The sequence below is a fragment of the Haliaeetus albicilla genome, unplaced genomic scaffold (assembly GCF_947461875.1).
Source record: "Haliaeetus albicilla unplaced genomic scaffold, bHalAlb1.1 scaffold_76, whole genome shotgun sequence".
NCBI lineage: Eukaryota > Metazoa > Chordata > Aves > Accipitriformes > Accipitridae > Haliaeetus > Haliaeetus albicilla.
This window is the reverse complement of record NW_027212505.1, coordinates 227,457-246,119: the sequence shown is the minus strand read 5'-3', so window position 1 is coordinate 246,119 and position 18,663 is coordinate 227,457. Positions and strand designations below refer to the sequence as shown.

At 52.7% G+C, this 18,663-nt stretch overlaps 1 protein-coding gene across 1 annotated transcript; it reads left to right on the top strand.

Annotated features, from left to right (window-relative positions):
- The first annotated feature begins 279 nt into the window (after positions 1-279).
- LOC138684239 (electroneutral sodium bicarbonate exchanger 1-like) lies at positions 280-8,830 on the top strand. Its single transcript, XM_069777940.1, has 15 exons — positions 280-803; positions 1,523-1,657; positions 2,111-2,246; positions 2,462-2,622; positions 3,554-3,739; positions 3,848-3,936; positions 4,069-4,226; positions 4,605-4,692; positions 5,198-5,344; positions 5,502-5,593; positions 5,928-6,102; positions 6,239-6,372; positions 6,910-7,155; positions 7,260-7,365; positions 8,318-8,830. The coding sequence occupies exons 1-15, from the start codon at positions 515-517 to the stop codon at positions 8,657-8,659; spliced, it is 2,484 nt and encodes an 827-aa protein (XP_069634041.1). The 5' UTR covers positions 280-514; the 3' UTR covers positions 8,660-8,830.
- Positions 8,831-18,663: the final 9,833 nt, after the last annotated feature.

Sequence of the window (18,663 nt, the reverse complement as noted above, 5' to 3'; positions counted from 1 at the left end):
TCTGTTCTGGAGAGTTTTTGCTCAAAGCAGAGCTGGCTTCTCCCCAGGCACTAAGTTTTCCAAGCGGGAAGGGTCTAGGGGTGCGTGGCTTTAAGTAGCTGCCTGGATCCGCATCATAGCTTGTGATTTCATAATGGTCCCTATTGTGTCTCTGGAGTTGGTGCACACTGGGTGCCGCTTAGCTCCTCCCGTGAGGGCTACTCCATCAGTCCCTGGGGAATCGGGCCCCCTGACTGACCTGGAGGTTCAGTTGTCCCCAAAACCCAGTGACTGACGTGAGGATGAACCCCAACGGGGGTTACAAAATGACACTTCTGGAAGAGTTACAGGTAGCACGGCCGGGGCTCAAAAGTGCAGTTTTGTGGGTTGGGTTTTTTTTTTCCAGTTTGGAAATCACTTTTTTAGACAGGAACCTCAAGATCAAAGCAGGAGGTGGGTTTGTTTGGTCTGAAACACTCATCCCTCTCCTGCTGTATTAAATACGTCCAGACTCTCGTGGTATACAGTACAGGTGATGTTATGGGCTGTTTTATTTGCGTATGGGAAGAAAAACCTCCTACAAGTCCGTGGTTTTAGGGCTGTGCCTGAAGGAGGAGGAGGCACGCAGAGGCGTGATGGCTCGTGGACTCGCGTGGACGCAGGGGTGGATGATGGCTGGGAGGACGTAAGGGAGCTCTCCACCCCCAGCCCCAACTTTTCCCTTCTTGTCGTTGCTAAACAGAGACATGACGAGGAGGCAGTGATTGACCGGGGAAGAAGGAGCAACGCTGTCAGTGTTCGCTATGAGAAGGAGGAGTTGGAAGGTGAGTCTCTGCTGAGATCCTGGTAGAGGAGCCACCAGCCCAGTGCGTTTTCCCATTGCACAAAGTCTCTCCTGTGTGCCTTGTTGGGTGTCACATCATGTGCAGCAAAACGTGCCGCGCTTCTCAATAAAGCAGCACAGTTATTGTCACGTTTTTTACTATTACGGCTTTTTAAACGGAGGGAAGAAGCCCCCCGGGAGGCCACGGTGTGAGTTGTAGCCATGGGGCTCGATAATTCACGGCTTTTTTTCTCGCAGAGGCTGCTCCTGGCTTGGAGAGGTCGGGAGAATCATGTCAGGAGAATCATTTCAGGGCTGCAGACGCGGGGCTGTGATTTTCTTTTTTTGTTCTGGAGTTCATTACGATGGGAGTGATTTGATCGTCTCTTGTCGCCTCGTGCCATACAGCGATTTTGAAAAGAATTAGCTTGTGTTGCTGCTTAATGAGCAAGTCTGAGTGTTGTCCAGCCGAAGCTGGAATTTGAGAAGAGGTCCGATACTCTGGGGGCACTTTTAGATGACCCGGAGCCAACACTTGTTGTTGCTGTGCTGTTGCAAAGCTCGAGTAAAATAGGCTTGGAAAAAAGGAGGTCCAGTGAAAATAACATTAAGGGAAGCTGGCGTTGCTCCTGGGATTTAACCGTGGCTTAGCAAGGCACCGGCCACCTCAACCATTGCCGCAATGCCGAGAGTGCTGCAAAAAACGCTGCTTTTTCGCAGGCCACCGGACCCTGTACGTGGGCGCGCGGATGCCACTGGTTAGGCAGAGCCACCGGCATCACCGACGCCACAGCCAGAAGCATCGGGAAGGGGAACGGGAGAAGGACTCTGCCCCGACGGAGCAGGGCTACCACTGTAAGTCCCACCACGGCATTCGCTAAACTCCTGGGGGCAGCGTGGGCTCTGGGGCCTTCTGCAAGCAGGTCCCCGTGGCTAGTTTGAGTGAGTTGCTGTTCTTCCGAGGGAAAGTAGTGGCCTTATTGCGCAACGCCCTCTTTTTCCTAAGTTTTACTTTTTTTTTTTTTTTTTTAATGCAGTTAAATGCCTAATGGGTTTAGGCTCGTCTTCCTTAGAGGGATCCTGGCTTTAAAAATGGCAATGTGGGGAAGGAAAGCAGCCCATCCTTATGCAGAGGTGGACTAGATGCTTCTCCTTCTCCACGGCTCTGTGCAAGCCCAGACAGACGCAGGGGAGAGGGGCCAGCCCAGTGTTTATGGCTGCACTGGTGCTGATGGCCACTTTGCACGTGAGCGTGACGAGCTGTGTTCAGGCGCGGTAACGGGATGGGTCTTTGCCTTCTGCCCCCAGGCTCCCCGTCCCAGCGGGTGCAGTTCATTCTCAGGACCAAGGAGGACGAGCAGCACGTCCCTCACCACTTGTTCTCCGAGTTGGATGAGATCTGCGTAAAAGAGGGCCGAGATGCCGAGTGGAAGGAAACGGCAAGGTAAATCCCCGCTGCTTGGCTGCGGTGGGAGAGGAGTCCCCGCACCGGCAGCGCCCGTGGGCTCTGCTTTCTCCTCTCCAGGACGCGAAGCTTTTGCAGCTGCAGGTGGCGGCACGAGGAGCCTTGTCCTCTTGCCACCCCGTGGCTCTGTCAAAGGGGTTGCAGAGCGGGGGCTGTTTTCTTGCAATGGGGCTGATCGCACCCGATGTCCGCAGGTGGCTGAAGTTTGAGGAGGACGTGGAAGACGGCGGTGAGCGCTGGAGCAAGCCCTACGTTGGCACGCTGTCCTTGCACAGCCTCTCCGAGCTGAGGAGCTGCATCAGCAAGGGGTCGGTGCTGCTGGACATTTGTGCCAACAGCATCGAAGAGATTGCAGGTACCGTGGGCGCTGCATCCCTCCGGGAACAGCCGAGCTCAGCTCGCCACGGTGCTCTTCACTCCCAAATCAAACCCTGCCCCAATGGCACGTCCTTTTCCAGAAGTGCCACTGTGTTTTTCTCATGAGCTGTTTTTGGATGTAGACTGGGCGTGCAACATCGCACCGTTTTTTTATTCCAATACGGGTTCCTTTTGAAAGCAGTCTGTGGGGTTGGAGAAGCCACTAGAGAATATTCTGCAGCCAAAAAGGAGCGTGTGTCAGGGCTTAGCAGGCTGCTCTTAGAAATACGGAGTCTGCGTAAGAGCTGAACCTCCTTAAAGGAACTATTTCTTACAAGCTGTTTCCTCGCATTCTTTTTTTTACTTTTGCCTTAACATCCAGCTTTTAAGAGTTTTAAGGCAGAGTTTATCTGGCGATGACCAGGCAGTGTATTTCTGTGGGGAAGATACTTGAAGTTAATTGCAAAAGCCGCTTTGGAGAAGTTATCTTTGACTGGCGGCAGGTCTCCATTCAGCCCTTTCAAGGGCTGGAGAAGTCGGAGCCGTTCTTAGCACGTTTCTCCCTGGGCTCGGCAAATTGCACTCGATCAGCACGGGAAACTCTGGGAACGTCTGTGCTATAGATTGCTTATAATTTGGGTAAACGTGTAGAGTCAGAAAGGCCAGGTCGGGCAAGAAAATTGCGTTCTTTAGAATGGGAAATATTTATCTTAGCGGAATGATGAATAAGCACTTGGGTGATGTTTCTTAGCAAAAGAAAATTCTCGTTTTCGCTGCAAAGGCTGAACATTATTAAAAAGCCTTGCTATGCAAGGCTGAGCCGGCATTAGGGTACAGCCTGTGTGGCACAGCCTTCCCTGGGGGCTTTGGGGGTCGGGACTTGTTGGGGTTTCTGCTCTGATGGCTTTGTTTCCCTTTGCCATCCTCAGATATGATCCTGGCCCAGCAAGAACAGTCCACGGAGTTTGACGAGCACACGCGGGCGCGAGTTCGAGAAGTCCTTTTGAGGAAGCACCACCATCAGAACGAGAAGACAACCACCCTTCTCCCCGCTGTCTGCTCGTTTGCTGATGTGAGCAAGAGGCAGTCAGACCTGCACCTCCTCTACAAGCCAGGTGAGGGTTTCTGCAGGGCTGTGGCCCCATTAGACTTGTCCGGGCAAAGGAGAAGCGTCCCAGTTGCTCCTTGTCCATCTTTCTGAGTGTCTTTCTTTTTCCTACCAGCCCAAACAATCACCCCTTGTCCTTCTCCCACCGCTGCGGAAGCTAAAGATGGGGTGAACCCTGAGAGCGGAGCAATGGATTTAAGCAAGGTGAGACACTCGTAGCTTTCTTACGCCTTTAGGGCCAGATTTGCTCTTGCAAACTTGGCTGCAGAGTGTGCTGCAGAGTGCTGTGGGCTTTGCTTTTGGGGTAATTGCCTGAAAATCGCTTGTCGTGCCCAGGCGGAGCTGCACTTCATGAAGAAAATTCCCACCGGGGCTGAAGCATCCAACGTGCTCGTAGGAGAGCTGGATTTCCTTCACCAGCCCATCGTGGCATTTGTCCGCCTGAGCCCGGCTGTCCTCCTCTCAGGCATGACGGAAGTTCCCATCCCAACAAGGTGCGAATGAGAAGCGCAAATTTTTTCCGTAAAAAAGACACCCAACCAAACATCAAGCTGCAGGCATCAGTTTGGTGTCCCAAGGGAACAAGGCTAGTGGGAGGGGGAGCAAGCACGTTTCCCCCACCCACATCTCCTCGCCTTCGTTTCTCCATTCCCTGCTGTAGCTTTTAAACCCATTGGCCAATTGTAATGAAAGTTGGCCCCCAAATTAAATTTGCCGTCGGTTTTGAAGAATTTCAAATTCATCGCGGCGTCGCTGAGCCTACGTGTCCCGTCTTGAGCCACGCTCTGGGCTGGGAGCTGCCAGGGCTTTCCTTGGGTGCTCTTGGAGCAAGGACACCTTCTTCTCTCTCTCATTTTGTTTTTCTTGCCCAGGTTCCTGTTTGTTTTGCTTGGACCAGAAGGAAAAGCCCATCAGTACCATGAGATCGGCAGGTCCATGGCCACTATCATGACGGATGAGGTGCGACAAGATGAGATAGCTCCGGGTCATTTTTGCCTTTCTTCAGCTCTCCCTGTCTCTGAAGTAGTGAGGAAGAGGATTTGCTGTCCCAGCTGCCCGCAGCTCTCCAAATAGCCCAGCCCTCTTTCTCACCCCAAAGCAAACACGCAGCTTTGCATCACCCCACATCCTGGAGGCTGAAATCCCACCCGGGGTGCATCCTGCACCTCATCCTTCTCGCCGGGTTCCCCAGCACGCTGTCCCCAGTGGTGGCATTGCCAGGGCCAGTAAAACTTCTCTTGCTCTTTAAGCAGAAGGGTATGGTGTGCCATGGGGGACGGGGGCCTCGTGGGGGAGATGATTACAAATGCCCCGATGCACAGATTTTTCCTTTTGGGGGCATATTTCCTGCCCTTTCCAGCAGGAAATTCTGGGGAGAAAGCCTTGCGTTTAGCCAAGAGCTTATTGCACTGGTTAGGACATGCGAGCTGGGTTGTCCTCTCACCAGGTTGTCTTCTATTGGCAGGTTTTCCGTGACGTTGCCTATAAAGCCAAGAACGGGGCTGACCTCGTGGCTGGCATCGACGAGTTTCTGGATCAGGTCACGGTCTTGCCGCCAGGAGAGTGGGATCCATCGATCCGAATCGAGCCCCCGAAAAACGTCCCTTCGCAGGTGGGAGGCGCGAGGGGGACGGGCAGGACGGCTGGGGATGCTGTTCAGGGGCCCAAATTCACAAGGTCCCACTCTGACACAGTCACAGAGCCAGACCAGACGCAAGACAAGCCAGCGGTTACAAGTCCATAGCTTTATCTTACTTCCATTTTAACAGGAAAAAAGGAAGATGCCAGGAGCTCTTGATGACAGTGCTTCTCACAGCACGCTGGAGAAACACAGTGGCCCTGAACTGCAGCGGACGGGAAGGTGGGAGCTTTAACAGTTTGGTTTTTTTTTTCTGTTTGCCTCTCAAATCTGAGCAGGCACCTTCCCTTCTAGCAGGTCTTTGGGGTTAGCTGGTTCAGTGAAGGGGCTCCACATTGCCAGCTTGGTCCCCTGGGCTGGGCAGGGGGGAGATCTGGGTGGCTGGGCTCAGCCCCAGCCATCACCATTGCATGCAGGTTTCCTTGATTTGGGATGAAGGAGGGTGCTTCTTTTTAGCCACGAAAGTTACTCTGTGCTTGTGATTGCCCTTCTGCAGCAAAGCAAAGTCAACGTGTTCCTCCAAGAGAACAGACTCTCTTCTTTTTCCTTCCTGCAGGCTCTTTGGAGGTTTGAGCCTGGACGTGAAGCGGAAAGCCCCGTGGTTCTGGAGCGACTTCCGGGATGGTCTGAGCCTGCAGTGCCTGGCGTCCTTCCTCTTCCTCTACTGTGCCTGCATGTCCCCTGTCATCACCTTTGGGGGACTGCTGGGGGAGGCGACCAATGGCCACATAGTGAGCACCTCTCTCTGTTGGGGGGCATGGGGGAGGATCAAACTCAGGCCAAAGTCCTTGCTGCAGTGAATTGGCTTTGGTTTTTGTTTCTCCCTAACGCTTTATTTACTCACGGCTGCCTCTCTTCCCCGGACAGAGTGCCATGGAGTCGCTGCTGGGCGCGTCCATGGCCGGCGTGGTGTATTGCCTCTTTGCCGGCCAACCTCTCACCATCCTCGGCAGCACCGGACCCGTCCTCGTGTTTGAGAAGATCCTCTACAAGTTCTGCAAGTAAGGCTGGCTGCCGCAGCTGGGTGCTGTGAGAGCCTTCAGAAGGGGGCAGTGATGGAGAAAAGATGCTTTTGTTTTCTTTTTCTTAGGGGTAGTTGCTAGATTTTAGTGACAGTCCTTTTGTTGCGATGGCTTTGGTGGGAGATAAACCACCCTTGTTGCCATAAGGTTTATTATTAAGCCCCAGGTTGCTGGCAGCAGGTGACTGGGTGCAAACCCAGCTGGTTTCAGTGTTAGGGCGTCAGGGTGATGTGGGAGAACACCACCTGGCCCAAGAGGGACCTGACCTCAAGCAGCCTCCAAGGTGTTAACACAAGATCCTTGTTAAACAGTGGTAACTAAATAATTGGCCTCTCCTCCTGTGGGTCTACCCCCTGCACCACAGCCCCGAGGCTCTCTGTAGTAGTACGTGGAAACTGCATTTCCCATCCGCAGCCTTGACACGCTCCAAAATTGCTCCCCGCTTCCCCCGAAGGCAGGCATGGCTCAGGGCCTCTTGCTGGCCTTTCCAGCCTTTGTTTCATTTTGCTTTCCCAGGGAGTACACGCTCTCCTATCTGTCTCTGCGGGCGTGCATTGGGCTGTGGACCGCCTTCTTGTGCATAGTGCTGGTGGCCACCGACGCCAGCTGTTTGGTGTGCTACGTCACCCGCTTCACGGAAGAAGCCTTTGCCTCCCTCATCTGCATCATCTTCATCTACGAGGCTCTGGAGAAGCTGAGTCACCTGCGAGACACCTACCCTGTGCACATGCACAGCAAGCTGGACTTCCTCACCAGCTACTAGTGGGTTTCTTTCCCCCTGAGAAAGCTGCTGCCCCTTGGCAGGAGCTCCGGGCTGCACCTCCATCGCCTTTCCCTTACCCCTGTCTTGGCTTCTCTCCTGCCAGCTGTAAGTGTGAGGCACCGACCCATCCCAGCAACGAAACGCTGCGTTTCTGGGCGAGCAACAAGATCAACGTGTCTGGCATCGCCTGGGAAAACCTCACGGTGACCGTAAGTGCCCCGAGCCACTGCTTCCTCGTGCCGCGGCCATGGGGTCCAGGGGCATTTGCATGGTGCAGAAGTCAGAGCCCTTCAGGGAATGATGGGCTTCAAACTGTGCTAGTGCTGCTCGGAAAAGTCCTTGCTTAAATCTAGCGTGTGGTTTTAACCCGCTTGGTCCTGGGGAGGAGAGTCCACCTTGTCCCAGTCTACCTGGTCCCCAACGTTGTGGGTAGCAAGCGTCCCCCTCAGGCCTGTTGCAGGACAGTATTTCTGACTGGGAGGAAGGTTAAGTAGCGGGTGGTTTGATTATTGTAGAAGTTGTAGGACTTAAGTTCATGCTTGAAAGATAGTAATTGGTCTCCTTAATGGGTTCCTAGTAACTCCAGGCCTTGCTTTCTCGTTCAGTGCTGTCTGTAGGTACATGCATAAATTTGCATGTCTGAGCAGCCTCTCAGGCTGTTGTTGCTGGAAGCAGAGCCCGGGCCTAGGGCGGCAGGCTCTTATGGTGGCCTTCATGCCCTCTTGCCAGGTTCTGCGAGCCCTCCCCTGGGACGGGACGATTTGTCTCTTCTCCTCCTTTTCTACCATGGTTGTCTTTAGCCCTCCTTCCCTCTTCCCTCTCTCTCTATCCCCAAGAGTTTCCAGTGTTTCCTCTTCCCTCTGGTGTCTTCTCTAGCCACGATTGCTCAAATGGCAGGCAGAGGACGTGCCGAGGGTGTGTGGTATGGTGTCCCCTCACATCTCATTTCTCCGCTCTGTAGTTCGATGTGTCACTTGTTCAGCTGCTGCTGCTGCTCATTAAATATAATGAGCAGGAGCTCATATAATAAATTAAATATCATTGGCAGGAGCAGTTACAGGGTCGTGGATCTTGGACCAAGATCCTCAAAACCCCCTAGCTATGCGAGGTTTCCCTGCCGCACGTGCACTGCCTTTGTGTCCTGACGCTCTGTTTCTCCAGGAATGTCGGTATTTGCGTGGGGAGTTTCAAGGACCTGCCTGTGGACGCGACGGCCCCTACACGCCTGACGTGTTCCTCTGGTGCTGCATCCTCTTCTTCGCCACCTTTGCCCTGTCAAGCTTCTTGAAGAAGTTTAAAACCAGCCACTACTTTCCAACCAGAGTAAGTAGAAGATGGTGGCCAGCGTCCATCTCCACACTCGTTTCCCAAAATGGCTTTCCCGGAGCACTAAGCAGTATTTGCCCTGCCTTGGTCAAGCTGGGAAACGTTGGCCTTGCAGGCCAAGCTCTCCAAGAGCTTGGATGTCCCGCACTCATTTCCATGAGTGCAAAATCATCGTAGCATTTCCCACCTGCCTCATGACCTGCCCCAGACTGAACATTTTTGGGGTTTGATTTTTTTAATTTTTTTTTTTTCCTCCTCAGGTAGTAGGAAGTCAGGTTTCCCAAAGTTTTGGGGTTTGGGGTTTTTTTTCCTTACCTTCTGTGCATTATGTGCTCGAGCGGAAAGTAGAGTCAAATGAGGAGCTTCCTTTTGAGGACTAAAGGATGCCTCAGTGCCTTGTTGCTATTGTAGCTGTGAGTGTAGCTGTAGTGGCAGGCATCTGTTTTCTTATTTTTAATGTTATTATTATTATTTTTAGGTTTTGACTTAAACCAACCCTTGTCCGCCTAATTAAGCTTTTTTTATCGTCTGACACCAGATCTCACAGGGACAAACACAGCAACAGTATCTAAGCAAGGGATCAGGCTGCACGTGCTCAGAGGGGTGGTGGGATTTGGTTAACCAGCCTTAATGTTGTGGATGTCTGCAACTCTTGCATCTCACGTTACGGCCCTGTTTGCCATGCCCCTTTGACCTCTGGTTCCTTGCCCCAGGTACGGTCCACAGTGAGCGACTTTGCTGTTTTCCTCACCATCGTCATCATGGTGCTCCTTGACTTTGTGGTTGGGATCCCATCGCCGAAGCTCCAGGTCCCCCATGCGTTCAAGGTAATGGGGTGTTTTGGCAGGTGGGGGTGCCACAAGGTGATGCCGGGGCAGGGCAGGGCTGAGTCTGGAGGAGATGCTGGTGGTGTGACCATCTCCTCTTCCACCTCCAAGTGCCTTGCTTCCTCCTGGAAAGGAGAAGATGGCCCCAAAACTAGATGCCTACAGGAGAAGTATCTAGAGGTGCTTGCAAAGAGGAGACTGGCACTGCTGAAGCCCACGGGAGAGGGGGACATGAAGCCAGGGCTGGGAGGTGCTCTGACACAGGGAGGGAGGGGAAAATGAAAGCCAGTGGAGTGCCTGGGCTGGGAGACGATGCTGATGTGTGGGCTTTGTTGCAGCCTACCAGAGACGACCGCGGGTGGTTCATCAACCCCATAGGACCCAACCCTTGGTGGACGGTGTTGGCTGCGCTCGTCCCAGCTCTGCTCTGCACCATCTTGATATTCATGGACCAGCAGATCAGTGCCGTTATTGTGAACAGGAAGGAGCACAAGCTGAAGGTAAGGGCCTGTGAGAGATGACGCCAGCCCCAGCCCCTTCTGGGCTGCAGGTCTGGGGAGAAGCTCTTATTCCCGATGCTTTCTGAAGGCATTGGTTTGGGACAAGGTCAGGCTGCGTGGCAGGATGCTCTCCTGGATTAACGATGATGCAGGGAGCAAGTGACAGGGCAGTTCAGATGAGCAACCTTTTGGAGGAGCAAATTAATCTTGGAGCAATACAGAAGCGCGTTTTTGTTTTAAAATGGCAGCAGCAGCAGGTGCGGGGAATGAATTGTTTTGATGCGCTGCCAGGGATAACTCAGAGTCACACCTTCCTTGCAAGTGGTAGAATTTTCTTTGTGAGTGAAAAAAATGGTTTGGTGGTTTTGGGTTGTGGGGTTCTTTTTTTGGAGAAGTATGTATCGCACAAGCTCCCCATATCCCTTGTGTCTGAACTCCTGCCAGATTTTCACGCCAGGTGCTTGTGCAAAGCCTGCATACACCCTTACTCGTTTCCATTTCTTGTTTTAAATTCTGAAGAAGTTGACTTGTGCTCGAGCAGGGTTTGAGTCTGACTTGCAACGTTCTCCTTGCTCTTGTGCTATGGGATGCTCTGTTTCTTGTTTTCCTGCCTGCAGAAAGGATGCGGGTACCACCTGGACCTTTTTGTGGTGGCCGTGATGCTCGGGGTGTGCTCTGTGATGGGGCTGCCCTGGTTTGTGGCTGCGACCGTCCTGTCCATCACCCACGTGAATAGCCTCAAAGTAGAGTCTGACTGCTCGGCTCCAGGAGAACAACCCAAGTTTCTGGGGATACGAGAGCAGAGAGTCACTGGCTTGCTGATCTTTGTGCTCATGGGCTGCTCCGTCTTCTTCACTTCCGTGTTAAAGGTGAGAGGAAAATGCAAACCACCCAACAACCGCGAGCTTGTTGGAGGTTACCGAAAAACAGTCCCCTCTCTGCAGGCCTGAGTAGTTAGTTGTGGAGCGGAGGAGGAGGAGGTGATCCCAACCCTTGGGGCTTGACCCACGGTGGGAACCAGCCTCCGTTAGGCTTTGCAGCCCTTCAGGCCCCCGTTTGGTGTGCTCGAGGCGAGCGAGCAACGCAACTGCTTGAATTTTCGGGTGCCTTTCAGGCCCGCCCATGTTTATGGGTTACAGTTGAGCATATTCAGACCAGCACGTCTGCTCTCTTTCAAACAGGCAGCCCTTTACTGGCTGCAATTTGCTCCCCAAACGCCCCGGAGCAGCCGTTCCCAGGAGCTAAACAGACTGAGGTCATCCCCGTGGGCTTCCTTGCACGTTCCTCCCACAAAGTAATCTCGTCTCTAGGCTAAAAGGAGGCCTGTGGCCTTTGCCTGTTGCCCCAAGAATAGGCAGAAGTGTTTTTCTACCGCCACAGAATGCGGCATAGGGTAGCACGGGTGAAATCGCCTATTTTCCTCCAACCTTTCTGGAAAACAGGATTATTCTGAGGAGAGGTAACTCCCAAGTTCAGCCTAAAGCAGAGCCTTAGCTCACTTGTGCGCACAAAATCTTTAATGGTTAAAATCTGACCCATCTCTAAGCCTGAATGGAAGCTGGAAAGCTTCAAGCAATTTTAGGCAGTGCCTGTGGAAGAGGGTGGTAATACTGAAAATGCAATATAGAAAAAGAAACGATTGCATTCTTTTCTTTTTTTTTCTTTTTCCCCCCAGTTTATACCAATGCCTGTGCTTTATGGCGTCTTTCTCTACATGGGTGTGTCGTCGCTCAGAGGAATTCAGGTACGGACTCTTTTACAGCGTGCAGCATGTCGGCTCCCTGGTATTTTGTCTCCGTAGCAGCAGGGAAAAAAGCAGTGGCATGGGAAGAACTTCTCGCAGAGCAAGCAATGAAACTCTTTTGTGTAAGAAAAAGATTGGTGGAGGCACAGGAGGTATATAGGGCTGGGAGGACCAGGCAAGTTCAGCGCTCTCTGTTTCAGGGTTTAGGGCCGGTCAGTGTTTGGTTACGTGAAAGCGGGGGAATTCAGTGCAAAGGGAAGGCAGTTTCTACCGCTGGTGGAAATCCTCGCTGGGGGATTCAGTGGGCCAAGAAATGCTAATAATGGAATGGCATGGAATAGTTGCCGTTTGGTGGGCATCTCTCAGGGGCAAGCCGGTTGATAGATGGAGCGAAGGGAAAATGGGTGCTGCTCCCAGGAGGAACGCGGTGGGATCCAGGATTTCTGACGGCAAGCGAGATGCTGCAAACTGCCTCCACGTCTCGAGAGGGCCAGAAACTTGCCGCAGTCCCAAGGTGGCAACCTTTCCCTTTTATTTTGCAGTTCTTTGATCGCTTGAAGCTGTTTTGGATGCCGGCGAAACACCAGCCGGATTTCATCTACCTGCGGCACGTGCCCTTGCGAAAGGTGCATTTGTTCACGGTGATCCAGCTGACCTGCCTCGTCCTGCTCTGGACCATCAAGGTGTCCCGTGCCGCCATCATCTTTCCCATGATGGTAAGAGCTGCCGCCGCTCGGCAGCGGGGTGTTTGCAGCGTTGGAGCGAGAGGTGGCATCGTCTCTGAGCTCACCGCATCTTCCCTCTTATTCGTGAAGGTTTTGGCTCTCGTCTTTGTCCGGAAAGCGATGGATTTCTGCTTCTCAAAGCGAGAGCTCGGCTTTCTGGATGACCTTATGCCAGAAAGGAAGAAGAAGTTGGACGATGCCAGAAATGAAGCCGGAGAAGAAGAAGAAGAGGTAAGGCTTGCTGGGTCCTCGGGGCTGGACATCTCCGTCGGGCTGTGAGATTGCCTGTTTCTCTTACAGCTTGTCTGGAAACGTTGGGGGAAGATCAGCACTCAGTCGAAATAGATCCCAATAGCCTGGATCCCACGTTGTAACCTTTGTTTCCTCAAGTAGCAGTGAGCTGAACAGTTGAATACAGGTGTAATTTTTAAAACGAGTTGTTTTTCACAAAGGTCATTATCATTATGATGATTATTATTAGATGGTGATGCTGCTGCTGCTGCTGCTGGCAAGATTTGCTCATAATCGTGTTTTGAACACACAATCCCCCTGCCCTGAAATCTTTGGAGTGAACGGTTTCTCCCCTGCTGCACTAATACCTATAGCTGCCAAGGGGCAGAAGGGGAGGGCAGACTGCTAAGTTTGTGCTGGGCATTCAGCTTATCTCCACTTTGACCAAAGACAGAGAACGTGATTTGTCCCTTTTTAACATCAGGAGTCCAGGAGGGCGATGGAAGCTGCTGCTGCTGCAAGTTCAGTTCAGCTGAACGTGGGGAAGACCAGTGACGTGGATATCCCAAAGCAAGGCAGTGACAGGTAAAGCCCCACCAAGCGCCAGGACCCCCGGCAAGATTAGCTTGAAGGTGTTTGGCAGAGTTTTCTCCACTTGCCTCTTTGTGGGGCATCCCACAGAAACCAGCAGGCAGCTTGGTGGGAAAATCAAATTCGGGGGCAGGGCTGCAGGAGGTGATCGCAGGGCTCTGACCCCAAGCAGAGTGGCTGCAGCACTCGCGTTTGACCCCCAAAGCTTGCATCATCAGTGCCTTTACGGTAGCTGGAGATCCTCATGCTTACACATGAGGAGTTGCAGGCGTGATCTGTACCAGCAGTGGCTTAGGAACCCGGACCGGGGCTAAACCCCAGCAAGAGCCTTTGCACAGAGCTGTTGCTCTGCGGCTCCCCGGCTTGCCTCCCAAAACTCCTCATCCAGCAAAACCTCCCACGCTTATGCGGAGCTTTGATTCTCGGGGCTCCGCTGTTCCTCTTGCTGATGCTAATGCCCTTGGTGGCATCAGTTCCCATAATCACGGATTGCTATTTAAAATATTTATTGCAGGACTGATCTTTCTGAGATTATTACCCTGGATGAAATGTCACAAACGACCGTATGGAAGGCTCTCACTTTGAAGACAGAAACCCTTTGAATCCAGGGAGGAAAAAGGTAAAGGATTGCACATGAACGTGACCGTGCTCCTCTGCAAGCGACGGCACACGCCTACGCTTTTCCCACGCTTTGGCCGGCAAGGCTGAGCAAACGGCCTGTCCCTGGGAACAGGCAGTGAGGACCGTGGCATGCAAACCAGCTCCTCTCTGCTGGGGTGGTCCCCCGAACAGGGCTGAATCAGCAGCAGCTGGCAGGTCTTCCACTGATGATGCTCTCCCTCTTTTTCTCTTCCCTTCGCCTTTCCCCACTCCCGCTTTTCACGTTTAGGAATCTTGACTTTGAAGGAGAGGAGTGAGAGCGTGACTTGGGGATGTGCCAACGGAGACGGAGGGAGAAAGCGCTTTGTTTCAGTTGGAGGATTCCCATTAAAGCCATGCAGACGTTTTCAGTTATCCTTGGTGTGCTTCAGGCATTCAGTATCTCTAGACCAGCAAGCTGAGGTGAACGTCACAGTCAATGGGAGTTTGGTGGTGTTAAGTCTGCGTGCGTACGTGCGTGTGGGGGTGTGGGTTTGTAGTGGTAGAGGGACTGCTACTGCTTTATCATTCAGTGCTGCTCTTTTAATACCTAATTCCTCTTCTTTTTTTTTTTCTCTTTTTTCCAAATGTCAACTGGGAACGTCCAAAATAATTTTCTGTTATATTTGATGCATTCTCCACTTTCTTCTTCATCACGACCGGGTTTTTGTTCTGGTTTGGGGTCCTGGCTTTAATTCACTCTTATGTCTCTTACTGGTACGAGAGGGATGCCCTCTGTGGCAGGGCAGCATAGAGAGCGTCTGAGCAGTTGGCCTAAGGTGAAAGAAAAGCATTTGCTCCCTGCGCTCCAGTTTTACCTCTCTTGGTTTGGTTTGGTTTGGTTTCTTTTTTTTTTTGCTTTGGCTCTGCCATCAGCCTGGAAGCTGCAAAATGCAGAACTGCCACCTTCTTGTCCCCTGGCTGTAAACTGCATCTAAGGGAGCACTTCAGGTATTTGATTTTGAATACACCGTATGGTCACAGGAGCGGCCAGATGAGACCTGGGGCTCTGTGTCCCTGGGCTGCCCCCTCTGTTGTTCCTCCACTTCCCTTCTGTATTGGGTCTGGCTGAGTTGGAGTTCCTTTACCCCACAGCAGCCCTCGTAGTGCTGTGCTCTGTACTGGTAGCTAGAAAGCTGTTGATAACACAGCAGTGTTTTGGCCATGGCTGAGCAGTGCTGGCACAGCATCGAGGCTGTCTCTCTAACGTTCCCCCCCTCCCCAGTAGGCGGGGGGTGGGCAAGATCTTGGGAGGCGACGTAGCCAGGAAGAAGGCGTACAGGCAGCAAGAAGAGGCATCTAGGTAGCAAGTAAATCTTAGGTCCCTTCAGATGCTGGGGACCCTGCGTTCATGCAGCATTGGGCAGACCCCAGATGGATTTTCCCTTGGCACACTGTACAGATCCTGCCTGTGGAGAAGTTCCTCCTTTTGGTCATTCACGGTGTTATACAACTTTTCTTAGAAGAAAACAACTCTATGCGTAAAGGATGTTCACGCGCGGACTTCTTGCTGTACTTTAGATAACGGCAGGGCCGCGCAGGTGGTGTAATCGCTGGTACCAAGCAGGAGCTGCCTGGAGGCTCCTCTGTTACAGTCAACGAGCTCCGTTTATCCTGCGGCCAAGGGACATGTGTAGGGACACAGCCTGAAGGCCACGCTGTAGGTACAGCGCGGCACAGACCTGCACCCGCTCAGGTTAACTGTTAGGTGGATCCCTAAGTCCTGGAGGTACAGTGATCTCCCAGTCAGGATCTCTGCACCAGGCTGTTAAACTGCACGGTAACTCGGGAACCAGAGAAGGTCCAGATCTGGAGGGGATGGTTAAGCACAGGGCCTCACGTTGAACCTCCTCCTCTAAGCTTGTCCTGTGCTTACAGGGTTCTCGAGCCTCTCGGGCATCTCCCAGACTGGCCGGTTACTCCCAGCTCCCTCGTTCCTGCCTTCCCCTCCCTGCCTGCCTGCTCCACCTTGGCCCCTGCAGCAGCACTCAGCTGAGCACCCTCCGTTGCTCCTGGGGAAAGAGCGTCCTCCTTGCTCTCCATGGCGTTCCCCCAGCACACGGTGCTGTAGCAAGGACAAGGCAGTCAGAGACAGACACAGCCTGTTGAGCAGAGCGTCCTGCACGCAGTGCTTCCGATAGAGCAGCTCAGGAGCAAGGAGGTGAGCTGGGTGTGCTGCCTCTCACAAAGAGCATTTTACATCGGCGACCTTCCCCGCTGGACCCTCTGCAGCCTCTCTTTTTCCCGGCGTTGTAGGTGTTAGGTTGTGTGGTTGAAGGTTCATCTCCACAAACACAGAGGAGGACAAAGGAGCAGTGGCAGGCAGGGGAACCCCAGTGACCTAGGCAGAGGCAAGGGAGCACCCTGCTGTGGCTTTTGCCAGGGCTGTCGCAGGAGAGGGATCGCCCACATTGCCTGGGTATGAGGCTCACCAGACAAGTATTGACTCTCCCTTGCTCAGCTCACAGACTGACGGGGGGGATGCGCTTCTGTGGCCATGCCCTGCCTCTGAAGCCCGGCCGTAGACAAAAAACTGGCTCAAACTGTGAAGGTTACCAGGCAAGACGTGACGGGGTGCACGTGTGTGGCAAGGTCTGTGCGTGTGAATGTCTGAAACTGAATTCTGAGCTGTCAAGCAGAAGCCTGCTTCTTGCTACACGCAGCCAGCGTGGGCTGGTTGTAAATTTGGGTAACACCTGGAATAAGCAAAAGTGGCATGTCCCGAATCCTACAGTTAATACAGAGCTAGGAGCCAGAAGCCTTAATTCGGAGGCTGATCAGGCCTCGTACTGCTCACATAGACAACTTAGATTGGGAAAAGTGGGGGCGTGGGGTTCCAGAAAGAAGAGGTGGTGGCAAAAAGAAGGGTTCCCAGCAAGAAGAAGGGATCTTGAAGAGAAGAAAGGGACCCAGGAAGGAAAAGGTGAAGATCCTGGCTGGAGGAAATATCCTGGAAGTGGCGGAAGATCTTGGAGACCAGAGAGCCGCGTGGAGACAAGTGCCAGGGGATGCCCAGGGACCTTGACCAGCACCCTGCGAAACTGGTAACGGCGAGCAGCTGCACAGCAGGAACCAAGGTGACGTTCTGCCTGACCTTCCCGGGCCTGCAGTAGCCTCCCTGCTGGGAAGGGGAGTTGGATCAAGCAACTGCAGGATTCAATAGGAATGCATTTCACGAAGGTAAAGAGGACACAGCAGTGGCTTGGAAACGCTGGTTGGTTTAATGGTAAAACTGGAATTATTCTGTGAACTGTGCATTCCTTTTAATATGGACTTAATTTAAAATAGCTGCTTTGAAGTCGTTCTGACTTCACCTTAATCGACACCTGCAATCTTCATCATCTTATCTTCTCCAACAGCGACACCACACCCTGCCCCTCCCCACCCCCTGCAAAAAAAACCCAAACCCAACCCAGGAAAAGAAGGACTTCAAGGGCAAGCTAGGCAGCAAAGTTGTGCGAGATTGGTCAAACTGCTCAAAGTTTGCAGAGAGATTGGAGCTTGCAATTCAGATGTGCGTCGCTCAGCATGGGGAGGGTGGTACGCACCTTTCACTGGAGTCAGAGGGAAAAACAGGGAGAAGGGAGCTGCAGCGTAAAGAGTAAAGAAGGACACAACATTCTTAGGAAAACTCTCCTTTTTCTTTCCTTTTCCTTGCTCCTTCGCTTCCAGAACTCCGTGGTCGCAGTTTGTGCTGCCTCACCTCCAGCACAGCGTGCAGAATGAAACGACTGTCACAGAATTCGTCGTCCTGGGGTTCTGCAGCACCCCAGCCCTGCAGCGCTGCCTCTTTGGCCTTTTCTCTGCCCTCTGCTCTGCCACTCTGATGGGAAACGCACTTGTCTTTCTGCTTATCTGCCTGGACTACTGCCTCCACAGCCCCGTGTACTTCTTCCTCTGCCACCTCTCCATCGGGGACATCTGCTACGCCTCCAGCAATGTCCCCCGTATGCTAAGGAGCCTCCTTGGACAAGGCAGAACCCTCTCCGTTGCTGGGTGTGGGGCACAGATCCATCTTTATTTAATCTTTGCACTTACAGCGTGCGTGCTGCTGGCCGTGATGTCTCATGTTCGCTACGTGGCAATCTGCCGCCCCCCGCGCTATGCCCTCATCATGATCTGGAGGCTGCGCCTCACCCTTGCCACGGTTTTGTGGGCTTTGGCGTTCGTATTTGGTACACTGCAAGCCTCTCTGGCTTTACACCTGCCTTTCTGCGGCCCCTGCGAGGTTGTCCACTTCTCCTGTGAAGTTCTTGCTGTCTTAAAGCTGGCCTGCACTGCCGCTCCTGCCAATAAAGTCCTGATCTTTGCTATTTGTGTGTGCTTCTTCCTCTTGCCTTTAGCCTTAATCCTGATTTCCTCCCTGGACACCCCGGCCACCGATCTGCGCATCCGCTCTGTGCCAGGATGGCACGAAACCTTGTCCACGTGTGGCTCCCACCCGACCGTGGTGGGTGTCTTTTATGGAAACGCCATCTTCATGTACACGGGGCCCGGGAGCGGTAACTCCTCTGGGAGGGAGAAAGTTCTTTCCCTTTTCTGCAGTCTCGTCAGCCCCAGTTTGAACCCCGTCATTTACAGTCGGAGGAACAAGCAGGTGAAGGAAGCCTTGCTGAAGCTTCAGAGAAGGAAGAGGGTCTTTCATTCCGTCTAGCTGGTGCTCTAGGCTTTCACCTGTCTCCTGTCTTTCTGCTCTTTCTTCTTGAGCTCTTGGGGTATTTCTCATGGAATGTTAAGTGGTTAAAACGTAACACAAGACATGGTTATTCAAATGCATTTGTCTCTTGTTTCTCTGTGCAGTCTGATGAATATCACGACACAAAATGACTCATTGTTATTCCTTGTATTGCAGATAACTAATTCTTGTTCCTCAGATGCAGCCGTCCTGGACGGGTAGTATGTTCCACCGGAACCAGGTGGAGAA

Excerpts from the sequence above, each read along its gene's own strand:
- LOC138684239 (XM_069777940.1), top strand. The coding sequence starts at position 515 with ATGTTATGGGCTGTTTTATTTGCGTATGGGAAGAAAAACCTCCTACAA. Across the intron at positions 1,658-2,110 it reads GACGGAGCAGGGCTACCACT|GCTCCCCGTCCCAGCGGGTG; the intron begins GTAAGTCCCACC and ends TTCTGCCCCCAG. Across the intron at positions 2,247-2,461 it reads GAGTGGAAGGAAACGGCAAG|GTGGCTGAAGTTTGAGGAGG; the intron begins GTAAATCCCCGC and ends CGATGTCCGCAG.